At 36.6% G+C, this 26,104-nt stretch overlaps 3 protein-coding genes across 12 annotated transcripts in view; 1 reads left to right on the top strand and 2 right to left on the bottom strand.

Moving 5' to 3' along the window:
* Positions 1–86: 86 nt before the first annotated feature.
* LOC126867753 (uncharacterized) lies at positions 87–1,125 on the bottom strand. Its single transcript, XM_050622626.1, has 3 exons — positions 953–1,125; positions 420–563; positions 87–341 (listed from the first exon to the last, which is right to left on the bottom strand). The coding sequence occupies exons 1-3, from the start codon at positions 1,025–1,027 to the stop codon at positions 207–209; spliced, it is 354 nt and encodes a 117-aa protein (XP_050478583.1). The 5' UTR covers positions 1,028–1,125; the 3' UTR covers positions 87–206.
* Positions 1,126–1,518: 393 nt separating this feature from the next.
* Positions 1,519–8,834, top strand: LOC126867748 (uncharacterized). 5 transcript variants are annotated; one of them, XM_050622617.1, is made up of 5 exons: positions 1,519–1,704; positions 2,162–2,642; positions 2,895–3,116; positions 3,276–8,010; positions 8,081–8,834. In XM_050622617.1, the coding sequence occupies exons 3-5, from the start codon at positions 2,932–2,934 to the stop codon at positions 8,090–8,092; spliced, it is 4,932 nt and encodes a 1,643-aa protein (XP_050478574.1). In that variant the 5' UTR covers positions 1,519–1,704; positions 2,162–2,642; positions 2,895–2,931; the 3' UTR covers positions 8,093–8,834. The 5 variants fall into 5 exon arrangements, with proteins under 5 accessions (XP_050478574.1, XP_050478576.1, XP_050478575.1 ...); XM_050622619.1 differs by having other exon boundaries at positions 2,162–3,116; positions 3,276–4,453; positions 4,601–8,010; XM_050622618.1 differs by having other exon boundaries at positions 2,162–3,116; positions 3,276–4,519; positions 4,601–8,010.
* The window catches only part of LOC126867747 (gamma-aminobutyric acid type B receptor subunit 1), a 40,987-nt gene continuing 23,324 nt past the window's right edge, over positions 8,442–26,104 (bottom strand). For 4 of the 6 annotated variants that reach the window (XM_050622608.1, XM_050622613.1, XM_050622611.1 and 1 more), the window contains exons 6-19: positions 22,353–22,556; positions 20,418–20,642; positions 19,975–20,035; positions 16,019–16,142; positions 15,056–15,172; positions 14,839–14,977; positions 14,576–14,692; positions 14,353–14,514; positions 14,111–14,214; positions 13,438–13,731; positions 12,598–12,842; positions 11,125–11,325; positions 10,802–11,029; positions 8,442–10,645 (exon numbers count right to left, since the gene is read on the bottom strand). In XM_050622608.1, coding sequence (XP_050478565.1) covers positions 9,975–10,645; positions 10,802–11,029; positions 11,125–11,325; positions 12,598–12,842; positions 13,438–13,731; positions 14,111–14,214; positions 14,353–14,514; positions 14,576–14,692; positions 14,839–14,977; positions 15,056–15,172; positions 16,019–16,142; positions 19,975–20,035; positions 20,418–20,642; positions 22,353–22,556 — 2,892 coding nt within the window. In that variant the 3' untranslated portion in view covers positions 8,442–9,974. Of the gene's footprint in view, positions 10,646–10,801; positions 11,030–11,124; positions 11,326–12,366; positions 12,380–12,597; positions 12,843–13,437; positions 13,732–14,110; positions 14,215–14,352; positions 14,515–14,575; positions 14,693–14,838; positions 14,978–15,055; positions 15,173–16,018; positions 16,143–19,974; positions 20,036–20,417; positions 20,643–22,352; positions 22,557–26,104 lie in introns of those variants that run through there. The other 2 variants (XM_050622609.1, XM_050622614.1) reach the window with 2 other exon arrangements.

Here is a 26,104-nt window from a genome sequence, read left to right as displayed (position 1 = left end):
TTATACATGTGTAGTATAATATTCTCACTATACACAAACGAAAACCTAACTATGAAAAGGAGTGTGACGGCAGAATAAAATAAATGTATATTTAATCATTTATTTATAATGAGTTCAAAATATTACTTGAAGTTATAATTTATTTTTTACAACAAATATCATTCCTAAGTATATCTATACTAAAGCATTTTAATTTCCTATATGCATTAAAATTTCTTCCTGAGCTCTAATAAGTAGTACATATTAGCGACAAAACAAATTGCAGTAACTGCAGAAAGTCCTGCAACAATCATGTTATCCGATCTACCTCGTAGAAGGTATGTAGGTTTTGTTAAGTCAACCTGTAAAATGTATATTTATTATATTTCTTTTTCTAATGTAATTTTATTATCGACAGATATATATGTATTTATATTTACCTGCCATTCCTGTTGGAGCTTCTTTAATTTTGCAGGTACTGTAGAATAATTCTGTTTGCCAGATAATGAAGTAGATACTGGCTTAGTTTTGACAGAATCAAACATCATTTTTATTGGTTCTACTTTTTCTAATGGTCTTGGGGACTACGACACAAGTATTAATTTTATATATTATTATGCAATCAATGAAATTGATACAAATAATATTATATTTAGGATATTAAATTTAAATATACAATTTTTTTTATATTATAGTTTTTTAATTTCTTGGATATTACACCTATATTCTATTGATATTATGTAGTTATATAAAGATGCAAAGCTTCATTCCTTACTTATCTAACATTTCTAGCATATGATAGGGAATATCATTTAACAATAAATAACTGAATGTAAACTTTTAAAAATTTTTTATAATTATCATATTAAAAACAAAGTAAATCATACTTCATTGAAACAAAGTAGCAAAAATGATAAGAAGATGTTGGAAAATATAAGAACCTTTGGCTTAATTTTTGTCGTTAATTACTTACTAATGGATAAAGAGCTTGTAATTGTGTCGATTGTTTTAAACGACCAGTAAATGCATTGAATTGATGGAACGACATTTTATCTATTTGCGTAACATACCTGCCTTTCTGATGGCACTTCTTCTTAGTGAGTTTGGTGCTCTCTGGAGAGGGAAAAGCAAGTACTTATTTATCACACGTAACGTACATAGTGATATATGTATAAGTTGGTAGAATGCAAACTAGGTATTTCATTATAAATTAGTCGAAAATTTTCTTATCAAATATTATTAAATAAGTTACACATATTAATTTATTTTTAACTATATAATTCAACAGCATAGCCTAATAGAATTATAAAATAGCAGTTATTTATAATAGTTTAAAGATAATATTATTATGACTAAAATATATTATTATATATGTACATTTTATCACATTTTTTAATTTAGGAGTTATATATATTTATTATGTTTTACTCATTCTTATAAAAATTAAATATATTTTTATTCCATTCTGTAAGATACTGAGATCCAAAACTACAGCTAGCGCTCTCTGTAGACCATTATCAATGGCTAGGGTATCTAAATAAAAAATATACGTATATGTATATAATGTATGTAACATTTGCTTTAAAAAAGGGTACAAATTTTTGAAATTCTTTTGAGATATAATCACATTGTAATTACAACTGCTTTGTAATATCCACTTAATGAGAACATAAAATATAAGGAATTATTAATGAACTATTCAAGTATATAAGTGCAGAATATCTTGTAAGTTTAGTGTATATTATTTGTTGTTTAGTATTACTTAACTGGTGTGTGTTTAAAACAGAAAAAGATAATATTCTACAATTATAAATATTGTAAACAGAATTAAGAGAGAATAAGTATTAAGAATATGTGTATTAACTAATCATATTATTTCATTCAAGTAAAAACTTATGTGAAAATATGTAAACAGATATAAGCTAATTTTATGTTTCAAATATATAAAATATATTTACTAATAAAACTAGTATTAATCAATTATATGTTATGTTTTGAAATAATCTTAAAATGAAATCGTACTAACCAAATATTAAAAAATGTAGTGTTTAAGATACGTATTCAGTCTAAGACACAGTTTTAATAAAACATAGTGTAGTTTTAAATGTTATTTTCATATACTGTAAAATGATACTCATTGCTTTATTTGTATAAACTCAATAATCTTTATGTATATTTCCAGAATCTTCAAAGGTGCTTGGATACAACTTTTCACTATGGCATAAGAGTCCACAATTGTATTCAATATCCATATCCCTTTTTACTGGTGATAATTATATAAAATAATATGCATACATTAATAGCATTGAAAATATCCTAAGAATTAGAACTTAAAATAATTTACAAAAATAATAAATGTAAAACATTTGGTAATTCTCTCTCTCTCTCTCTCTATTTATATATATCTCGAGAGAGAGAAAAAATATGTATATGTATGTATATATTGGAGGATATGTATGTAGGTACATACAATAGCTGTGCATTTGTTAATATTACTTCAACCATTTGCCGCAACGGCAGCTCGGTGTATTCTGTTTTACCGACGAGCTGGAAACAGCAAAACATATCATGGCTGAATATGGCGGTTTACTGATGAACAATCCTTTAAGTTTTGTTAATACATTGTATGATATGAAAAAGATATATGACAGGCGTAATTAATGGTGAGATTTGGTGACAAGATTGTGAATAAATTTTGTATAATGTTCTTTAAGTCTGTAGTGCCATATTATATTCATTGTATGTCATAAAAAAATATATGATAATTGGTATAGTATTATACTTTGTTAGTAGAAATAACAGCATTTCACTGATTTTTAACACATTGCTATAAATAATTGTTTATTACAATAGTTCATATCTATATTTATGAACTTTCAAGTATCAATTTGGTGCTTATGGATCCTGTGTTTAAGATACTCTAAATATTGTGACATATAATAATAAAATCTCATGCCAAAACTAAGAAGGAATAGAAGGACTGAAACTAGGTGGGGCGACAAATATTATACAGCAGTGAAAAATGCTGTTTTTATAACAGAGACACAACCTTATGAGCCAATATTACCATCCTTTCCTTTGGAGAAGTATGTTCCAGAATGTGAGAATCTATATATGTGTACACAATGCAAAGACTGGTAAGTTCACATATACACACATACTAATATATTTTAAGTATCTTTTTTACATATTTTGTATGTTAACTGCAGCATTATAAAGCATTATATATAGTATATGTAAGGATTAGTTTTTAAATAGAAATACATGTAATATATGGAAATTTTATTTTTTGTTAGCTTCTATTTTCGAAGCAGTTTGGAAGACCATATTGCAAGGAAAAGTTGGATATTGGGATATTGGTGTCATCATTGTTTTGTAACTGCTTGTAAACATAGCTCTGTAAAAGGTATATTGTGTTCCACATGTTTACAATTGGATCATGAGAAACGCTTATATTTACGAAGTAGAGGTTTACGTAACAATCAAAAATTTGGGGCAATAAGAATCTTTTACAATCAATGTCAATTTTTTGCACATTTGAAAGCTCATAATGTAGATTTGGTAAATATAGGTGACTTAATGTTAATGCCTTTACCAACAAATATCATCGACTGGAATCCTGAAGTAGATTTAACATGCGAAGCACTCATGGAACATACATTTATAATAAAAGTTCATATAATGGATTGGTTGAAAAATAAAACTATTGATAACAATTGGTGGCAATTGACAGAAGATGCCAATAATCCAGTTACTATTATTCTTAAAGGTTATAATGGTCGATTCCATTTTAAGCCATTAGAAATATCAATAGAGGAGCAAATTTCTATTTTGAATTCTGCTCATTCTACACCTAACAATGGCAAGAAATTTTCTGATATTAATATTCCTGAGTCAGTAGAAAGTGTTGATAAAGGAACAAGTCCATCTTCAACAGATACCAGGGTTTCCATCTCTGATGAAAGTATGATTGAAAATGAAGACAGTCCTTGTACAGTAAATGACATTACTTTTGTGAATTGTGGATTCTCAAAATTTCTTGAATCTGAGTTTCCAGATAATAATAAGGAAAGGAAAGGAAACACAACAGTTTCTGTAAAATCAGTGCAAGATTCGTGCACTCCAAAACGTCCAAATGTAATTAATAAGTTCAAACGAAATAAAGTAAGACATTTAAACTCCATTTCATCCAATATGGTTATGTCATGTGGTAATACAATGATAGCGTCTAAACGTGATATCAAAGATTTATCAAAGTGTCCTACCAATAAACAATTATGGAAGAGTTTAACACATAAATCTAGTAACAATTTATCAGTCAAGACAGTTACAGAAGGCAATATCGTAAAAGAAAAATCTGATAGAAAAGAAAATAAAACACTTCGCAATAATTTATTAAAAATAGCACCAGTGTCCAAGGTTCAATCTGATGTATCTTGTACAGCAAAGGTGGATACATACAAAAATAAGTTAGGTAAATTGAAACAAAATCTATATACATTGACCATTGATTCTGGTCAAAAGGATGTTAGATTTCAAAGTACGAAACATGTTGATATTAATACAATTATTAATCAGCTACCACCTCACATGATCAATAACAAAAAGATTGTTTTTATAGGACACGCCTCTGATAATGCACCTGGCGATAATAACAAAGAATCATCTTCCGAAGAAGTAATTCGCTTAATACCTGTTGGGACTGAAAAATTATCGAAAATGAAAATAAATGTAGGAAATAAAAATCTTTCTCAACCCGGTAAAGAAACTAACAGAAATAGTTCGAAAAACCAAACCGAGCCCTTTAAAAATAAATTACGACCTTTTCCCGGTAGGGTTATATATCAAAACGGACGGAAATATATTATTAAGCAATCATCAGGTCTTACTAAAAATTTAAAAACCCCATCCAATGCTGTGGTACCAGTGAAAAATGTACAAGGAACAGTGCAATCAAAATCTACAAATATTCCACCATTAGTGTTCTACAATATTCCACCATTGATACCCTTAGATTCCACTGAAATAGAAAATATATCGAATCAGGAAAAAACGAACTCATTTCATAATGATGTTTCCCCTTTAACACCTTCACCATCCCCGTCGGAATTATCGAATAGTTCTAGCTGCGATATTCAGTCGAAACAGACTTCTTTGTCAGCAAAGGGTTCTCAGAAAGTTGATGTACCTTATTTGAATACTGAACATAAAGACATTGGTATTGATGTACAAAATATGAACAATTCATTTGAAAGTTTAACATTTCATAAAGGAGAAGACCAAAATTTGTATCTCGATGTAAAGTTTCTTAATCAAAAGCCAATTTATTCTATTGTTGATACATCTACGATGATAACAAAATGTAGAGAAGAAATGCTAAATGAATTTTTTCATCTTTCTTATTTCGAATTGAAGAAACGATACGATCATTTACAAGAAATTGGTGAAGAAATATCAATAGTAATGAATTTCGTAACTGATAATGTGATCAAAGAAAACTTAAAAGCAGTTCATATTTTGCAGACTGTGCTGAAACATTGTATTGATAAATGCATTGAGAAATCTGATGACAAAGAGGAGAAAGATGCACTGTTACATGAATGGGAATCCGAATATGAGAAAACAGATGAAAAACCTGTTTGTAAGGCATGTAATAAAATTAAAAAACCCAAGTACTATATTCCAGGATTTTCAAAGCCTGCGAAAAACGATATATATTGTTCTTGCTATAAGCATATGTGCCACAAATGTCATACGTATCAAGGTAATTCGACGCGTTTCGTAGCTCATCAAACATTTCACGACAAGGAGAGACCGTATTTGTGCCCTGATTGTTATCGTAAATTTACATCATATAGATCGTTAGAAGTCCATACATGGACTACCTGTTTCCACACGCTGAAAAGGCGTGTTCTCGGTTGCAAAATTTGTGAAATAGATGGTTTTCAAGATATGGAATCTGTCGCAAAACATTTCGCAATTATGCACAGTCATAATAAGGTAGTTTGTGATAAATGTTACATCGTTTTACCATCATATTCCGAATATAGAAAACATCATAAAGATAAACATTCGGATGCAAATGACCATCAACCCATAAGGCTTGTACTATGTAAACTTGGGCGGTGCATTGTACGTTGCGAAGATTACATGTTACACATGGAAAAACATATAGTCGTTCAAAGATTAATATGGTTCACATGTCCATTTTGTACGTTTATTCATGTAGAGGCGAAACGAATTATGTCTCATTTGCAAAGTGAACATGAAACACGTTTAGAGGAACTTACAAGTTCCGAGACATTATGGAATACTTCTCAAGTGGAAACCGCAGCAAATTTATTGAAAAATAGTTTACAGCAAAATAAATTCACAAATGCACACACAGAGTCTTGCGAAGATGGAACTGTTATACCTAAGATTATAAATACTAGAACTATTCCGTCTGAGGTATTTGAACATGGAGCTCAGGGGACGGATGATAACATAATAAATTATGAAACACCATTATGTTCTAAAGTTGTTAATGCTAATTCAGAATCTTCTCCAAAATTGAGTGGAATCATACCGAAGATACTCGACGTTAGGTCAATGGCTGACCTAACGTCGGATATTTCTGAATGCGACAAGATTGAAGCAACTTCGAAATTTATCGATACGACAACAAGTAAGATTATAAATGCTAGAGATATTATGTCTGAGGTATTTGAACGTGAAGCTCAGAGGATGGATGATAACACAATAAATAAAGAAACCGAACAAAACAAAGCTCACCAAGGTCAGGAGATCAAAACTGAACTCGAACATGTCATTGATTGCGTATGGGATACCAAAACGATTCAACTAAGTCCCGGCCCAGTGAAAGTTGAATCTCCTCAACAAGATCACCTGTCAGAAGTGAAAAACGACCAGAGTACATATGACACATCATGCGAAAAAGCAAAAATTCAATTAGATGAAACAAAACAAGAAGCAAGGGATGTTTCGAACAAAACACAGAGTCAAAAACAACCGGAGGCTATAACACATGAATTAATTTTGAAACCTCCTCCGCTTGTTAGAATTCCTCAACACGTGCTTGAGTTGAATCGATCTAAGAAAGCTGGGCAGATAGCGAAAGGAGGAAAAATGGCAGTATTTTCACGCGATCAAGAAGTTAATCGCTATTTTCCTCGACGAATTGCTCTAATCAATCCAACTAATTCAAATGAGATCCTAAACTTTCATTGTCCTTTATGCAGGGAATTAATAAATACATCCAAATCAGTTATAAGTAATCATTTTCAGGGTAAACATTTGCAAGATTGTAAGCTATCAGCAGTTGCCATAAACTTACTACGAATGTCACCAGAATTCATTAATGGTGGTTACAAGGAATTATTAGATAACAAAAAGCGCAAGTCCGAAAGTACTATATCGAGTTCAAAAAGAAGACGACGGTGGAATCCAAAAAAATATAATACCGATGGGAAAAACGTAAATTTTACAGGACTTGGGTTATGTGTAACACAAGAAACAGCCGAAGATAGCGAGGGTAATTTCAGGTGTAAGAAATGTGATCAGCGATGCTCGAATATGACAAATTTGAGAGAGCATATCGCGTGCAATCATAGAATCAAAGGCCGATACTTAGTATGTCTGGAATGTGGAGACAATTTTGTGGTAGTACCTAGTTTACAAATGCATCTGAAAGCATTTCACGGGATAGAGGATCCCATAACTTATATGGCACAAAATACTTCCTACGCTCCTGATAATGTGGATGATCTCGAGGCTGAAGGAAAGTCTATCGAAGCAAATCAATGTCATGTTTGTATGGCGGTTTTTGAAGATAAGGCGGCGGTAGATAAACATCTTCGAGTCCATGGCATGGCGTTCTTAAATCGTAAAAGGATAGAAGCGCAAAATGCTTTGAAAATTCCAGAGAAAAAGAGCGAAATGGAGGAAGAAAAATGTACACCAATCAAAGCAAGTCCAAAAGAACTTGTTCGAAAGGATAAACCAGCAGAAACTATACTGGAAAAAATCACTGTAAGTTTACATGGAACCTATTTCATCTTTTGATTATTAATATATTAACCTTGATCGTTTGTCATTTCAGGCAACTATATAGCTAATGGAGGCACGACTTTTCGAAACAAAATCGATCGGAAAGTAGTACATATGTAGTAATTTCTAGGTTTAAATATGATCCTGAATCTGTGATTTTAACGTTTTATTTAATCAATTGAAAAACGTTTATTCGTATTCTAAATGAAAAAATTAGAAAAAAACTTGTTAATTATTTTATAGTATCGAAAAAACATTATTCAATGCTTTACTTTGTATATCGGAACGGATTTTGATTAATATTAAGATCAATACACATTGGAATTTAATATAAATTTCCTAATTTATGTTTTTCTATGTTTTATTTTATGTTTTTTATGGAATATGTACGTTCAAGATCTTTTTAATTTTGCAATTATAAATTGCATAGCTCTGTTAGATGATAATATTTGTGTATACTCTATACACATACATCCATATATTGTAAAGCGAACGCAATGTGTTAAGTTTCTTAAATGTCTTGGAATGCAATACCATTGTAAATATATGCAAATATTTATAGACAAATATTGCTTGTATAATTTATTTTATCAGAATTTTTTTCTTTATGTGTATTCAAATAATTATTCTCTCTATTATATGTACTGGTAAAACTTGTTCTCTTAATCTTATACGAATCAGCCTAACTTCTATCGTACATAATTATATCCATTACATCATTCGTATGTATGAAATCTGCAGTTGCAATTACGGCATAATGTAAATAATTGCTCTGTTAACAAAAATATATAATTTTTTCTACTCTACTAATTCATGTGCATCGTTATATCTAAAAATAGATAAATAATAAAATATTCTGATTTACTTTCAAAGGAGATCACTACTTATTCTTAATAGAATGGAAATAATGTTATTTGCAATAAATAGGTAGAATATATATGTATGTCTTTATTACACCATTTTTAATTGCACCGACAAAGATTATTGCTTAGTATTAAGTTAATAATTCAGTGATTGACACATACGAGATACTCGAGGTACGAAACGTGGGAAATATTCCCACTTGTTTTCTTTTTATCTATATGTATATATATTTATTTATATAATATGTACTCTTTACGCGTATTAATGTTAAAATATCAGTACATCACACTTGAAGATTTACAGAAGAAACCAATATTTTTGTTTTTATGATTCTGTATTACGAAGAGATATTTTTCTGTTACATCGAGTGCAGGTACTTCAGGAAGGGTTGGGTTCTGAACACTTTGACGTTGGACCTGTAAGAGTATTTTCAGCATGCCCTCTACGACTTTACATAATTTGAGTCGTCTAGTTTTACGAAACGATAATAAAGCAATTAAAATACAATCAGAATTATTATATTTATTATTGAACTCATCGATAAATATTATGAACTTCCAACAATTAAACATCGATTAGACAACGAAGAAGAGATTATTATTATACTTTGGTCCCTCCATAAAGTGATAATTCATAAAGTCGATCAGCTGTATACTTTTACGGGCCCCATAGTTTTATCTTTGGCACAATTACTAAGGAACACACACGATAAATTTAAACAGTGATTGGTTCTCTTGACCCTCGCACTAAATTTTTGTGCAATCAATTTGAGCTTGATTTTTCATGAATACGAATACTGAAGATTGTCGCGTATACAATTGCATTTTTATAATGTTTTATTTTTTAATCGAAGAATAAAATAAATATAATTAAAAATATAAAAAGAAGGAGCCAGCGGTATTTTCAAGTGTCGTGTTCTTCGGAAATTTGCCGATGATCCTTCATCTTTTATCAATCATAAACAGTAGCGAGAGTAGATTTTTCTCTCTCGATTAAGAACATATGTGTCAGGAGACAATTAGTACAGGAAGGAAGAATATTGCAACAGGAAATCGTTTTTTTCCGCAACTTATTGTTTTAATCTACGAGGCAGTTGATTTTCCATTTTCGTACGATGCTTTCATATGACTATCCATCTCTGCAGGGATATTCAAATTGGTCGCGCGAGTTGTTGGACTTGAGGGTCGAGAACACTCTGATTTCTGAATAAAGTTTGTACTTGTATCTAGTTGGGCAGATTCGGAACTGGATTCTTTTCTAGAAGAAGACATACCATATGTGGCACTCGATGTCCTAGTGTTTGTTGGTGACGAAGACGATGAGGATATGGATCGGGTGATTTTCAGCTCCGAGTCGGCAGGACTAACGTTACCCTGCGTATCATTTTCTTCGAAGAGCTTTTTTAAATTGTTGCCGAGCTTTGCGTCATCAGAATTTACATTCGATTCCGCCATAATGGTTAAGGTTAATGATTCTGATGTTTTCTTGCCTCGAGCAGTGTTTCCCAGTTCACTTAATGGAATTCCGAATTCACGAGTGGCCCATACATCGCAGCTAGGGCTACACGATGAGCCACGAGGGAGTTGAGAGACCTTAGTTTTTCTCGCGTCTTCCATGGAATGCCATCGGTGAGATCTCGAGATCGAGGATCCTGGGGCAATCGTATTTAAACTGTTTGTCGGCACTATCCGATGTGGAAATCGCGGAGATCCCCGAATTTTTTCTCGTGACGATGTTTGGCTGGTACTCGCTTCTAGAAGAAGAGCGGTTCAAAATACGTACGTTACAATAGATTTACATATATTTCATTGCGATTCGTTGATATCTCGTACTCGCTGTATTTGGAATGAAACGATATAAGTACTCGATAAAATAATTCACCATAAAGAAATAGTTTGGGCGTACTTACTGGGTGGTAGACTAAAATTGACTCTGGGCTCGCTGTACTCTTTACGATGTAGCCCCAGGCTTAATCTGCGATCTTCTTCGCTAGTAATACTAATTATTGGTCCTGAGCCACATCGAGGATGAGGCGAACGACTGCCTTGGGCATTAACTTGACACGTAGATGCTGCTTTCGTGCCTGGTACCAAACCGGCAATGTAGCCCATGTGAACCCGTAGTGCCGATGCTACTCCTATGAGATTTTGACATGATTAACCGTTTCCACTATTACACTATATATTACACTATATTCCATTAGTAGTTTTTAACTTTTTTTATACAATTTACCAGTAAACGAGGCAGTCGAAGTTTTCCTGCTGGTAGGACGACTGCCGAAAAGACTGAAGAGTCGCTGAAAAACACCCAAACGATTTGGTCCTTCCGTCTCTCTTCGTCGGTGAAGTTTGTAAATATCTGCAAGACTTCTTCGTGTGCCGTCCGGTTCCAAATCCGGTTGGCTGCTAAACGCTACAGTACCGCGGCGTATTCCTAATTTACAGAAAAATCAAGTCTATACGTGCCCAATTGCCAATCGTGTTGCATTAATAATAGATATTAATATTTACTGACATTCGAGCCAATAAGGCGAATTGAAGCACACAGTACGAAAGCGGAAGCAGGTGCTAAGATATCGTAGAAGAGGAAGGAGGAGAACCGCTCGCGTTTTTCGTGAGAACGCAATGTTCCCGAATTCTCTAAATAAGATCTTCGTGTTTACATGTGTGTAATAGATCGTCTTTCAATATCGAATGTCATCACGGGGTAATGTTCGATCGACAAGCTTTATGTTATTTACGAATTAAACAAAAGCATAAACGGGGATCCTGCTTTAAGTATTTGCAGATTCATTCGGTTGACCGTCAAATTTTATCATCGATTCTATTCGATTGGATGTCATTGCATTCCGAAACATTGGATCAAACGTGCAATTTAGCGTGCAGAATGGGGCGTATGCACGTACATACACCTGTCAGAGACTTGTCCAAACTTGTCAAGCGGTTTGGGACTTAGAGCTCGGGGAAATACGAGTGCAGTCTGGTATCTCGAATGGCAATTAATATGTCAGAACTGTATGAATTATGTCCTCAGGCTAGTAATACAGACCAATGCAATAACAGGCTGACAATCAAGCTGGTTGGTTTTGTATTAACTGTTTCATGTGCAGTTTTAAGTAGCAGCTAATTTTATTTAATAGCTGTATCAAATCGACAGAGTAACAAAACTTTAAATTACCGCAGCATGATGAACGTTGTACGCTATTAACAAACGCGCAAGAAACATTGTTCGGCAATACAGTTTTCATGCAGTTTTCCTCGAAAAATAACATAACCGTCTTTAAACATTAGGCAAGTCAGCAAATTGGGGAATGTTTTCTTGTATCGCAATACGAATCGGAACACTTTTGAAACATTTGGTTTCCCTATTCTAATTTCCTCTTTCAACTTTCAACAAGTTTTTTAAATACTGATACAAGCACGTAAACGTCATAAACGTTCAGATAACTGCGTGCAATAAACGGAATTCGGTCACCTTTCTCGAACATCTGAATGATGGAAGGACGACGAAACGAGAAGAACATTAATTATGTATCGTTCCTTCTTTCTCTCCTTGATAAAACAGTTTATTCATTGTGCAAATTTAAACAGGGACGATTTTGTTTGGCGAAGGGTAACGAATCGTGAAACGATCTTCGATTATATATTCGTCACGAATTTATTTGCACAACGAATCTTGCATCATGTGGAGAAGAATCTTACTCACCGGACGAATCAGCGGACGGCCAGCTAGCCCTAGGGATGACCGGTGGGAGGACGCTGAGCAATAACAAAGGTAGACCACCCCCGATGCTGGGATTGCGTTGTGGAATCGATGCGCTCGACGAAGCGTGCGATGGTTCAACCGGTTCCTGTGCCAATTGTTTCTCCAATCTGGCCAATTCCAGTTCCAGCTGTGCCATTTCACGACGATACACGCGATTCTGTACTTCCACGCGGTATTGAAGTTCGCTGTTGCACCATGAAATATAATTTTTGTTAAATTCGTTAAAAAGCAGTTGCATACCGTAGTGTCGTAACTAGGCTTGCGAATATCACATACTAATTCGCGTACTATTTTCAATAGATCGGTAACATCCAACGAATTTTTATCGGGAATTTTAAACGTTGATGGTAATGCGATCTCGTCCTCTTCTCTAACTCGATATCGAATAAATTCTCAATGGAAAATTCAATAAACTTTTTTTTAGCAGGCACCGTTCGAAAGAAAATTCAGTGAAAGTCGGTAGTTGAATAAAATATGATGAACGATGTCTGTGTCCTGGTTTAAAACGAATCGTACCTTGGTACCGTTAGGAATAACGCGAAGAGTTCAGCCACCGAGCACCGATAAAAAGATATCGTCTCGAGTTAGATCCGTCCAAACGATTAGTTACCAAGCGAAAGAAACCTTTATTGTCACCGTATCCAGCGCCATTGTGCTTACCCTCTTTCTTCGCTCTTGTTTTCTTCTGATTTTCCATTTGCTTTCGACCCCCTTTTTCTTATCTGCGAAGTAGTCATTGGCGCGACGCGGCGTATCGCGACAACAGTAGCTGTTACTTACGTTCTATCATCGGTCACGAATCTCCTTGTATTGCATTCGATCTTCAGGCCGAGACTCTGGACAACAGGGTCGGCCCTTTCGCCAGCCAAGATGTTTGTTAACTGCGGGAGAAACAGCAACGCCAGCGTTGCGGTCGTTGAAGCCAAGATTAAAGCGGTAATCGTAACGAAGGCCAAGGTTGCGCGATCGGACATCAAATTTGCCAGCACTACCACAATCCCCGAAGTGATCACCACGAAATAAACACTCATGCCGATGTATTGCGAGTCGTTTAAAGCAGGTATTTTCACGTGTCTGGAATTATGCATGATATAGAAAAGTACAAAGTAAGAAATAATTAACATAGATGTATAAGTATAAATAAAGAATTAAATTGTTGATCAAAATTACATTAACTCTACAATGAATAAATCGATACTTCCATTACTATATTCTCGACTTGGCCTTGGAACGTTTTAATATCAACAGCTCAATGCTAAAACTCCGACAAAAAGAGGAAACATCTTTGCTAATGAACGCACTAATGGCATCCCTCATTAAACTCCAGTTCGACTTTGCTTCTCCAATTGGAAGTTCCATGTGGACAGATTTCCCCGAGCGATTGTTTTAATGAATTCTTACTTACAAAAACTATTCCGTATATAAAATATGCAGGTTAACTCAATATTTTTACCTCGTTTCCCAAGCCATGTATACACCGACGATTAGCAATAGACCTTTATATATGTAAAGTGCGCCCAACCAGCTGTTCGTGTGTTGAGAACGGCACACCTCTACCTGTATCGAAAACCAACGATGTAAATTAATTGATTATCGCTGGTTAAAGGGAACGTCATCCATATCTTAATGAGCCTCTCTACCAAAGTTGCAAAGGTAAGGGTGAAATTGTTTTCGACGTCGTTTCGATTTCGATACCTGAGGTTGATAGACTACGCTTCTATCCTGTGGGCTAATTTCCAGAGTTAGGTTTCGGAGATGACGTTGCATGGGGTCAAAAGTTACCCACAAGGTTACCACGAGGCCGTCTATCAGTAGCAGAACGCAGATCAAGCTTATAAGCTGAGTATCCTGAAGTAACTGTAGGTAGTAGAATTATACTGCGCGTTAAATGTCAACCGTACTTTCAATCATATCGTACCTTGTTCTTGACAACGCCGCTTCTGCTTCTAGTGAAGATTCGATGAACGCGATAGGTCTTGGTAAACATCGATCCGAATGCCAAGGAAAAGCCAGCAGACAACAAATATACTCTTGCCTGAAAAACCGTGTGACATATCGTACGAAATACAAAGTGTAACGTTGCATGGAAATAGTTCGATCTGTATATATAGATATACGCGATGCAACATAATTTCACCTACCAAACTAACGACTGTTAGCAAATAGAAAATTAATGCTCACTGTGCACACTGTAGGATAGTAGTCGTTGCTATCCGGTAGCGTGGCGTGATCCAAGCCCAGAAGTATGACCGCACCGTAGACTAAACCACAGCCGACGGCAGCCATATTATTCAGTCTAGGACTCGAGAGTTTTATGCTCCTGCCAGTCATAAGAAACGGAACACTTTACATTTTCTATACGATCAATGCGAAACGACGGAAACATCGTAAAACTTACTTGTGTTTACGAAAATGTAAATTGAACGCCAAGAAAGCGAACGCTAAAGTGACACCAACGCTAGCGAGACAAGTAACTGCTAGAAAAGCTGCAGGTGCTACTGTTACCACTCTCAACCTGGTCGTAAGAAAAATAAGCCATTTGTTATTATTAGAATGTTCTTGAATAGTAATAGACTCATAACGAGGACTGTAGCGAATCTCACGAATAACGAGAATAACCGCGAATGCCAAGTTTTTCAACTTCATAATCCTTTAAGGCTTGGTGTCTTTCGAAAGTAGACCACGTCGTATTTCACGATATTTCCCAAAACATATGATTTATGAAACATTTCCGTCGGGGAACGATAATCAAATTTTACTAACCCGACGAGAAAGCGTGAATCCGAATATATAGTTATCCTTCATGTCGTATACTTATACGTTGTATCGTATCGTAAGTTGTAATCCCATTTGGCAAGGGAGATCTTTACAGCTATTTTATGTGAATTGCTTATGTGATTGAATTTTACATGCAACCGTCCTTAACGCGATTGAATTCTCGGTTGCTGAACCTGTCGATTTCACGTTTATCGCGCAAATAATAGCTTATTAGCATACAGAAACGATAACATGGATTGTAAATAATTATATGGCTAGAAATGGCATATTTGACATCGTTGCTCTCATTTATCAACAGCGATTTGAAATGTATCCATTAGCGTCCAATGATTTATTTATCATTATCTGTATAATTAAATACGTAAGGAGAGGGTATGGTTTGATTATTGTACGTCTGATTGTATATGTAATTTTCAATTAACGATGCGTCGATATTCGAATTCGCGGTAGATGTTCAACTAGTGGGTAACTGAAAGACAAAACACTAATTGATATATGTAATTGCTCGGATCTTTTGTGGTAGTCAGATTTCAATGTTCGCAGAGAACGAGCGAATGATAAAACCAGATAGAACAGTACATACCGGAAAACCCTTCGAGCCACGGGGGGACGTCCATCCGGCCATTTTGTCATTGCGCATCCTGAGCAATTCATTATTAGCTTTCCATCTTCTGGACTGAAGATCGCTATTCTTCTGAAATCGTTGCCTGTAAATGGAAAACTATAAGAGATCTCCTGCTTTAGTATAAACGAGTGACTCTCGACGAATTGAATAATCGGTCAAGAAGTAACCGGATAGGATAAATCGAAACAAGATTTTAATTCCCATGTTCCCCCACTTCGTTTTGTATGCGTTTCCTTTCGAGCAAACAAATTAAATTGCTTGGGATTTTAATCTAAGAAGAAACGCGGCTTCTAATTATTTCGACTTCGCGTTTCTACCTAAATATTTGTTTCGTGTCACAGATTTGACGAATCCAGAGCTTACGACATAAGGATAACAAGTTTCGTGACGTACAAGGAATTGAATTATCGAGAAGAAGGCCCGATAAAGTTGGAAGTTTAATTTCTATCCTTTATTCCTCTCACATCTATCCGGAAACCCATCCGTCCTCCTACAAAATACCCTTTTCCAGCCGTGATTCACTTGTGCGACACGGCCGATAAAGTCGAAAATACACCGAGTTCTAAAGACCCCGAGTACACCGAGACTATAGAATTCCTATTTGTATTGGTATAAGCATGACTAAGCGAGGGGCTTCCCAAGGATTAGGACTGAGTTTACTTTTTCGGACATGTTACGGAACAACGCTTCAAAATAGATTCGATTTTATTTCCGAAATCGGATTTTAGCTTGTCTTGCGTAAACTCTTTGGGAAGTGCAGACAGCAGATATGGCTGATCGCTCGGATTAGAAATGTTCTATCAAGCTGTTGTCTTCGTACATTTTACAGGCCGGACGCTATTGGGATTTTTTCTCATCAGCTTAATGACAGCAGTCAGATACACAAAATAATACTTATTTTGTTCCATTTTCGGTTTCCGCATACCAAAGCACTGTTATTTTCGAGGACTGAAGATAAAGACAGTCTGCCAATCGTTTTTTAAGCAGCGCATTCACGGATACTGCCTATGTGTATCTGTTTCGTGAAGTTTAAGCGTACATGCTCGATGCTTTTTCACCTTGACAGGTATTCGAGTTTCTTCTGCACATTAAATTACTTACCTCCTAAATTGCACGTAAACTCGTACTACATAGTTTTTCACGCGCCGAATTTGCAAATTCGTCCTCGCAGCTTCTTAGGAACTTATCTTATAATAATATAGTGGTTGCCGTAATATAACAAAGTCACATAATCGGTCTGACTTCGAAGTTTGCATATTCGTAGCATAGCTGCGATATTGTTACTTTAGCTGATCAAACATTCTCAATTTCATTGGTTATAATTCTAGGAGATAATGAAGAAGAAAAAATTGTACAGTTTTGACAGTATATCATCGGCTAAAATAGAATATTCGTCTAATTATCATATTATTTGGCTTTAAACAAGACAGATGGATCTAATCCCGATTAACGTCGAAAGTTAGAAAACATTGCCTTCGGCTGTTGCGGCAAAAAGAAGAAGCAAATAACAGACGACCGATCCTTTTTTTCTATTCCCTGTCTTCGTGATTATGCTTGGAAGTTAAATATGCGGTCCGCGCCGATGTGACTATATCCGCTACAGGATTTGATGGATTACAGCCGTAGGATCTCGAGTGTCGACTGGTTGGATGAATGAAACACTGTGGGAGAGGTAAACTGGAATAAAAAAAAAATGTACAGAATAATGGTAACAGAAATCGTGGAGGCAAAGGAGGAAGCAGTTGATGGTATCCAACTTGTCCGAACTAGCGAAGCTTCTTTGTAAACGCCGCTACCTATCGCTGACGGAAATTCGTGCCAGTTCGTTGACTTTATCAGAAATCGATGCTTGAAGCGTGGTTCAGAAAAAGGAGCTTCTTCTTCGAAGTTCGGGCAAGGTTAGCGAGCAGACAACTAGCCGTTGTATCGTAAATAATCGTTCAACTATATGAACTGCGTAAAAGAGTTTGGAAAATCAGTCGATTCTGGTAAATCCCTGGATCTCTGGAAATCCGTACAGGGAATTTGCCAACTTTTGCTTCTTTTAGAAACGTCTTACCGAAAGACATAAATTCTTTCATTGTCAGCATCCGAGATTAACCGATTTCGTACAGTACGTATACAGTTCCCAGCGGAAAGATCATGAGAAATTTTGTAAATTCAAGGTACCAAAATAGGTAACGCGAATCAACTTTTACGAAGATGTTTGATATACATATATCATGAAGGAGGGCGGAGAAATAGCACAATTCGGAGATTTTTAGTCTTATCGCTGGATACACCTATAAGTAAAGTAAAAAGTAGGAAAGTAGATAGGAGATAGAAAGGAGGATAGAGAGGATAGTAGGAAAGAGGGAGAAACGTTTCTTATCAGGGCTTTTAAAAGATTGTTCAACCGTCTTCCAACGAGATATTTGTAAAACAAGAGGTAGAAGAACGAAAGAGTGAGAGAAAGAGAGAGAAAAAAAGAGAGAGAGAGGCGGAAGAGAAGAAAGAGCGAAGAAGTAATGAATCTTGGTCTCAGTTTCACGGCGCTTATAAAGGTGTAGACAATTTGTAGCAGATTGATTTTCGATCACGTTAAAAAAGCGATATTCCATTAATGCGTAAAATACGTGGAATAACTCTGCAAAAAGTCCAATTAAATACCGTCCATTAGTCATCAATTGAACGAATTGAAATTGAAACGGGAGAAGTGATTCTGATGTAAGAACGCGAGTGTCGTTAACACGAACGGCGCATCGAGGTCATACTGCTCGAAAGAAGGCTTAATTTCACAAAGACCTGCACGTCCGTACGTTCGCGAGGATGGCGTTTCGAGGCCACTCAAACAGTGCGCTTGCGTCGTTATTCGGAAGAATTCAGTCCGTGATTCTTGAAATGTATGGAGGGAGACCGACTTCCGACAATTTACACGAGTGACATTTGTCGAGATAAAATTTGCTGGAAAAAGTTTAACACGATATATTTATTGGTCGTGTTTGGTGTTGCGGAGACGCGAAGTTACCTCTTGGTCGGAATGACAATTAATACGAATTCGAAGTAATACATTCCGGCCTTTCTTGTTTTCTATCTCTGGTTTTTCTCCTTTCTCACGCACGCTCCCTTTCGCTGCCGATTCCTGAGGGTCCTCTCTCATTAATTATTCATCGGCTTCTTACCGACATCCGGCGGATAGAATGGCAAACATCCTTGCTCGTGTTCGCACGAAGCTCACGCCGATCTCGTTTCGTGCTTTAGATCGTGGATCCGAGTAGCCGCAGTCTTTGCCGTGTCGGCCACGCGAAAAGCTCCATGCGCGTGACACTGAGATGTCCTTATGGCTCTTTCAAATTTAGTTCCCACGCTAGCTTTTTCCAAATTCTTCTACGCGCAACCTTCGTGGCTATTACGAAATCTCAATCGATTATCGCTCGATACGTCATTTTATGTGCATGACACATTGATATTTTTTCACGCAAGCAATTTTTTATTTTTATACTTCAAATAACACGCGAACAGGTCATCACGCACGTGAATTCTCCGTAAATATAATCGACAGATTCGTGTGTTGTGTGAACGTTCATTTGATAAGAAATTGACGTAAACAGGAGCAGCGAGAAACAGTGTATCGCAATGCCTAACAATTCGGGCGATCGTACGTAACGCGTTTAACGGAGGAATGCATTAGGACGAAACCGCTATCGTACCGACTGAAATCATATCGCTGACGGAACATTCAACAATGGGAAGTGTCAGTTAACTGAGATGCGAAAACGCACGCGGTATACTGCGCCGTTAGGTGCGCACAATTGTCAGCAATTTCCAGCCCTGTTTCCTGATTTGCCCTATTACACGTCCGTCTTTATTCGTGTACCATTACATTCGATATAATTACGAGTAAATCGTACTTGTATGGTATAAAGTTTACTCACCGTATATCTGAGAGAACGCTGTGATACCCACTCGATCGGCTCCATCGAACGATACCGGTCCCTAGAACGAACGATGACTAAACTATTCGTTTCGATTGACATGGAAAACCTCTATTAACAATTTCGTCCGCCGATAAGCTCATTATCACGATAGTCATCGTGTTTTTTTTAATAAATACGTTTCTTCTTCTCCTCGATACGAGTCGTTCATGAAAATTCCCAAAGATATCGTTCCATCGCTTTTGTGAATTATCGATGCGAAAGTTTGAATGCTGGATTTTGGATGATGAAAGCAGAATGCTAGATGATTTTAGTTTCACGAATGTACGCGTATAATCATTTGCATACAGGCCGAATCAAATGCTTAAATACTTGAAGAATAGATGACTTCATGAATTCTCATGCATTCTTTTTTTATCGGTCGAGTAGTATTTCATACTCACCGAAACTCCGTTAAAACGTAAAAGTTTCAGTTGTTCCAATAGTCGCAACGCAATGTCCTTTCTAGCATGCGTATATTGGACTACGCTAATGTTGTCCTTATTTAAGATGTTTTCGGTCTTTTCCAAAGCAAGTGCCATAGCCCAGACGGCGTCGTAGGTCTGTCCTTCGAACTTCGAGTCTGTCGCGCTTCTTTTTCTCAATTCCAACGTGAAATTGTTACTCGTCTGTGCAGAAAATACCGTTGCTGTATTACGGCTAATCGGGTAATATAATTCGAGTTAATGCGCATATTTAGAACGGAACTACCATTCTTATCTATTTTTATCGAGTGTACTAATAGTTAAAACGAAGCTCGCGTAATCCTTTGAAAATATACGGTAGCTTTTTGTTGTAGTGACTCTAGCTTGATCAGCCTTTACGGCGAAGGTTATACAAAAAAAGGAAAAGTTGCAGTTTCAGTATTCCATAATAGCGTCTTTAAAAACAAATTTCTTTCTTATTAACTTATTTGGGAACACTGCGCCATGGAAGTAAGGAAATTGCCGTAAGGGGTAACATTTTCGAATATTATTCCCGAGACAATGAATAGCACTTTTTCTAAAATAACGAGAGTACTTTCGGTCGATTCGACAGTTTCAGTGAAAAATCTATTCTCTTTCATCCGATAGCGTAAAAACGCGTCTTTCACGCAGATAGTAAATATTAACGAATTAATCGGTACAGTTCGATGTAACCAAAAAGAGGAGAATCGAGTAGTCGCTAGTATTTGTCGTAGAGATCAAAATTCGTTATGTTAATATAACGTTGAGTGCATATTCGAAATGCCGATATAGCGAAACAAATGTATTACTAATTTCATTTTCCGTTATTGAACGTTACGGACGAGTTTGAGAGAAATTCTGTTTCCCTCGTTTATCATATTTTTAGCTAAATCGATTAAACGTGCATGTTCCGGTGGGAAACAAATGGATCACGAAAACTATTTACGCGAATTTCGGCTCAACAGAGAAATGTAATATATATGTATGTGGCTTCTCAAAGTCAGAATTCAGATCTTTGTGGCAAAGGTTGTCTCTTGTACGATAAAACATTCTGTTCTATTCTCGTATTGTTTCGTTCCTCAGAATATGCAAATCGGACAACCGACATACGTTGCAACGCGTCTTCGTTTTTGACTCTGATATCGTGAAAACTCACGGGACGGTGAATTTCTAGTTTTCCACGTGCGCGCGTAAATATTCAGTATAGTTGAATGCACTCGGAATTATTCATGATGCTGTTTGAAAAAGTATAAAGCAAACCGTTTCGTAACAACTGCGAGTCACCGAGGGTTGGATCTGGACGAGTTTCGGCGGTGTGACAGTACTGGAGAAGAGTTGGGTATGTCGAAGAAACGTAACCAATTCCGGAGCACGTTCCGTTCGAATTTCGTCGGGATCAGGTTCTTCCCTCGTGAAATGTAATTAGCAGCATGTGAGTTCGTCATTAGCTCGATTGCTCGAACGTGGAAAGTTCGATACGAGGAAGCTGCTGGCCATTATCACACTCTTTCAACCATACCATTTCACCGACGTCTCTCTCTAATGGACGCGAAAACAGGTCTGCGTGTGTTATACAGCTATGCCAGCTATAACGAGCATGTACATGCCAAGACTACACGCTACTCCGTTAACGCTTTTAATTCTCGACAACGACGTTGCGTATATTATTAAGTATTTCGTCAAACATCGACCGAGACTTAATTAATGGAAGAAACTTTGGTCCAGTGGCGGTTCGAGTAATTGCTGCAATCTATAGAAAATATCGAGACACTACAAAAGATTTTCTACTGCAGAAGGGCTATTCTAGTCGAAGAATTTTCGAGAAACGCTCCGTTTTCCAGTTTAGTATGGAACTTTTCTGACAAATGTGTCGGTAACTGGAAAAGTACTTACCAGACCCGACGAACTTATTTCGTTTTCTAAGGCAGCGCCATGACTCTCGACGATGATCAAACCATTCTGAGTTTGAGACAGCTGCGATGGGGTACATTCTTCTGGTTCCGAGTGCAACGAATTAGCCATCCTCTTCGACAAGTCGATCGTATCACCTGGCAGAATCCATGCGTAGTCTCCTCCGTGCATACCCAACTTCCAAGCCTGGCAGAACAAGTAAAGAAAAAGTAAAAAAGATAGAGTGGTTAATAGGGGAAGCGACTAACGGAGTTACGGAATATTTAGCGAAAATGTTCATCTGGCTGCTGAGAGCCGCTGGTTTACGGAGCTAGATAAGACGAGCTTTAGACCTGGCTCTTAGTGGACGTTTCGTGCTCTTATGTTTCCTCGAATATATGGGTTACTTGGATAACTCTTTTATTTTTAAAAAGGAGCGGATGAACTCGTTACGGAGCGAGACGTTTTACAGTTCTGCAGTTTTACACAATTCTCTCTCGTGTCGTATGTACCTCGAAATTAACGCGGCGTCACATTCTCCGCACAATGCGATACATTCGACTTCGAGGATCGACCATCAAATGCACTCTCGTCAAGGAAAAGAAAGTGATTGTAGAGAATTTCCGAGAATGCAAATCGTATCCAGAGGATCGAACAGACGTGTTGACCTACTATGAATATTTACTATGATCTCATCAGACGACGGACAATCAGAGTAATGAGAAATGACTCCAAGATGGGGATCGTTCTCAGACCCTTCGAGATGTCTTTATAAAATACACCCCATTTTTCGCATTGTCCATTCCCTTTTCTTCCCACTCTACTTTCGTTTATTTATTCTCGCATGCCGATTTATTTCATTTAACGTGTAACATATTTTTGGCTATATATATATATATATACTACTAATAGAATGTATTTTAGTAACGTCATTTGTCAGTTAGGATGATATGAAACGGACATCGTTACGGTATTTTGTCTTGAATGATGTATCGTCCCTTTGACGTTACACAGTTTTTATATGCTACTAGTAAAAACTTTTAACGCGGATTTCAAACAGCAAATTTCCTACTCAATCAGCGAGTTTCACGTGACCGAAAGATGTCATTGCGTTGACTCGGAAGAGACGGCTGGATATGCATTCGTATGCAGCGTTCTTATCCTTTCCGGCGTGGCTCGACTCTTCTAAAGCTTTTAAGTCCGGAAGAAGAGATCGCCGGCCGGTTATCGGGAAATCATCGTCGGTCGTATTTACGCCTCATTGTCTTTCGTCGCTTTGCACAGAGACAAAGTTAAAAAACTGGGACACGTTTGAATGGCGCGCCCTAGTCGTCCAAAGATGCAGGCTGTTCTGTGAATTCGCAACTGTTGTCATGCTGAGGCATCCGGTGAAAATGAGAAATGTGCCTGGAATACGTAGACATAATATTGTTCTCAGTAGCAAAGAAAGGGCGAGCGAAGTATTTACCGCTCGAACACGCGATTTCACGTAAATCAGGACTTAATGTTTCTTCTCGCTCGGAACTATCACCGACGTTAAAACCGATAATACAGAGATATAAATTGTACCTTTACGCCCTATGTGGATGTATTGAAACGAATGCCACGAACTATTTACAGTTCGAATTATAAAAGGCGAAGATCTCGGATTATTTTCAGCTGCTTTCGACAAAAATTCGTAATTATTTTTTAAGAAATTAGCCCGTAATTAGAGAACAGCCGATTGGTTTAGCGATAAATTTTGTTCAGACGCGTCACGAAACAAAGGATGCACCCGCTGTTTATAAACGACACCGTCCGAGGCTACGAGATTCCGTGTAGGCGTTATCTGTATTTTCGGTTGATTTATAGGAGAAACGTTTCCGCGTTCCATGTTTCGTTGTACGCGCAAAGAAAAGGAAAAACCTTGCCTCTGAATACATATCGACGTAATAAACGGCTGATCCTGACCTGTGAATATTAAACATCGGAAAAGTAACGAACTACACAATCGTTTGAATGGAGAAGATGTGGATATCGTCGATCTAGCGCTTGCGAACATCTACGCACGCGTTATTGCCTGCCGGCCGTAGTTACTTTCTGATTGGCAATAATATAGTCGGTCAAGATGTCAGAGGCGCGCTCCGATGAAAAATCGTTTTCACAAGAAGCACGATTGCTTAGCTGCTTTGGTAAATTTAATCTTTTTCCTCTAATAAACTCCTATGTATCTTTCGGGTATGCGAAACAAAGGAAAAAGATCGAAAGCAACTGTAAATCAGAAATTTACATTTTTATGTAAATATTTCCCGCGGCTATTTCCATACTACTTCTGACGTTCGAGGAAATAAAAAAGTCCTATATAAGATATACCTACGAGCGACTCGATAGGACGTTTCCAGTTTGGAGGATTTAAGAGATACAATTTAAACGATACCGAATCAAAAGAGAATGCGAATTAATTGGAATCTTAGAGATAGATAGTAATCAGGAGAACACCGTTTCCTATACTCCACCAACGTAACTTCATTTTGACATGTAGGCGAGACACAGGCGAAGATTAGAGGCGCAGAAACCTGATGTTTACACTTCCGACGTTGGAAGCACGAAGATCACCCAAATCCTCATCCTTTCTGTTCCGTGATTAATTTTGCAGTGATAGTTTCACGAGTCACCTCAATCAAGTGAATACGTCATGTAAATGCAATTTTCTACCATTTTCTTTAAAGATTATCTCCTATATCGTCGAGAATATCGATTACTTTGAGTTAAGTCGGCGACTTGCGATCGAATTTACATGGTTATCGGTATGAAGACCGATTAGACAATAAAAAATTATCTGATAAACAAGCTGACGAGCAGTTCTTGGAAAGTACTGGTCTTGAAACACAAAGCCATTGACATGATAATAGTGATGAGGGAAAGAGAGAAGGACAACGAGAGAGAGAGAGAGAGAGAGAGAGCGTCCTACTTCAACACAATGTTCATTATTCGCGTAGCAGGGACACAGGCTATGACCATGTGTTTGCATTTCATCGATTTTCGCCTGAAAATCGAGGCGTAAAGTCCTCCGCGATAGACAAATTTCAATTTATCGTGTAGAATAGAATTGAGTTCGTGAAGTTCGTGTATGTCGTGGAACCTTTTGTGTACGTTGAAATTCGAAAATAATCTTTTTTGCGTATTATAATGTCACGGTGGTAACACCAAAAAGAGTAATTCTCACAGAGATAGCGATTTTATGAGCGTCTGTAAAAATTCGTAATTGAACTGTCGTCGATGTGCGTTTGAACGCTCGTAAATTCGCGACACATTTAGCGTGTAACGCGAAGCGTTTTATTTCCGCGTATTTTGAAGAGAATTGTCGGTGTACTGGATTACCGGAGAGTGATAATAAAAAAAGGACAGGCGAATCTTGACGCAGCGTCTTGATAAGTTCTGCGTTCGAAAGCAAAGCTAACTCAAGTCCATCTTTTTCATGATTGAGTTATGTATACCATCTTATTTTTCCTCGTTGCTTCCTTCCGTTCCTTTTTTTTTTGTTCCGCCTTCCTTTTATTTTAGATCCCTTTGTATATGTAAATAAGAGCAGTTTGTAAATGTATATCAATAATCTGCCATCTTGTAATTACGAAATTAATATACTTTTAAACAAGAAATCTGTACGCACCATTGTTTTTCTGTTCTGATGTGACATAACGGGAAAGGACGTGAATCAGTGTGGCTTTCAGATACAGAAATATTTTTCATTTTTAGCATAATCCTTCCACGAGTCA

The sequence above is a fragment of the Bombus huntii genome, chromosome 7, assembly GCF_024542735.1.
Source record: "Bombus huntii isolate Logan2020A chromosome 7, iyBomHunt1.1, whole genome shotgun sequence".
Lineage (NCBI taxonomy): Eukaryota > Metazoa > Arthropoda > Insecta > Hymenoptera > Apidae > Bombus > Bombus huntii.
Note: the sequence above shows the minus strand (reverse complement) of the source record. Positions and strands in the feature narration are given on the sequence as shown.

What these genes read in the sequence shown, in the direction of transcription:
- LOC126867753 (XM_050622626.1), bottom strand. Translation starts at nt 1,027, where the DNA reads ATGTCGTTCCATCAATTCAATGCATTTACTGGTCGTTTAAAACAATCG. An exon ending in TACAAGCTCTTTATCCATTA is followed by an intron (nt 564 to 952) that starts GTAAGTAATTAA and finishes CTTGTGTCGTAG; the next exon opens with TCCCCAAGACCATTAGAAAA. An exon ending in AGCTCCAACAGGAATGGCAG is followed by an intron (nt 342 to 419) that starts GTAAATATAAAT and finishes TACATTTTACAG; the next exon opens with GTTGACTTAACAAAACCTAC.
- LOC126867748 (XM_050622617.1), top strand. Translation starts at nt 2,932, where the DNA reads ATGCCAAAACTAAGAAGGAATAGAAGGACTGAAACTAGGTGGGGCGAC. An exon ending in TGTACACAATGCAAAGACTG is followed by an intron (nt 3,117 to 3,275) that starts GTAAGTTCACAT and finishes ATTTTTTGTTAG; the next exon opens with CTTCTATTTTCGAAGCAGTT.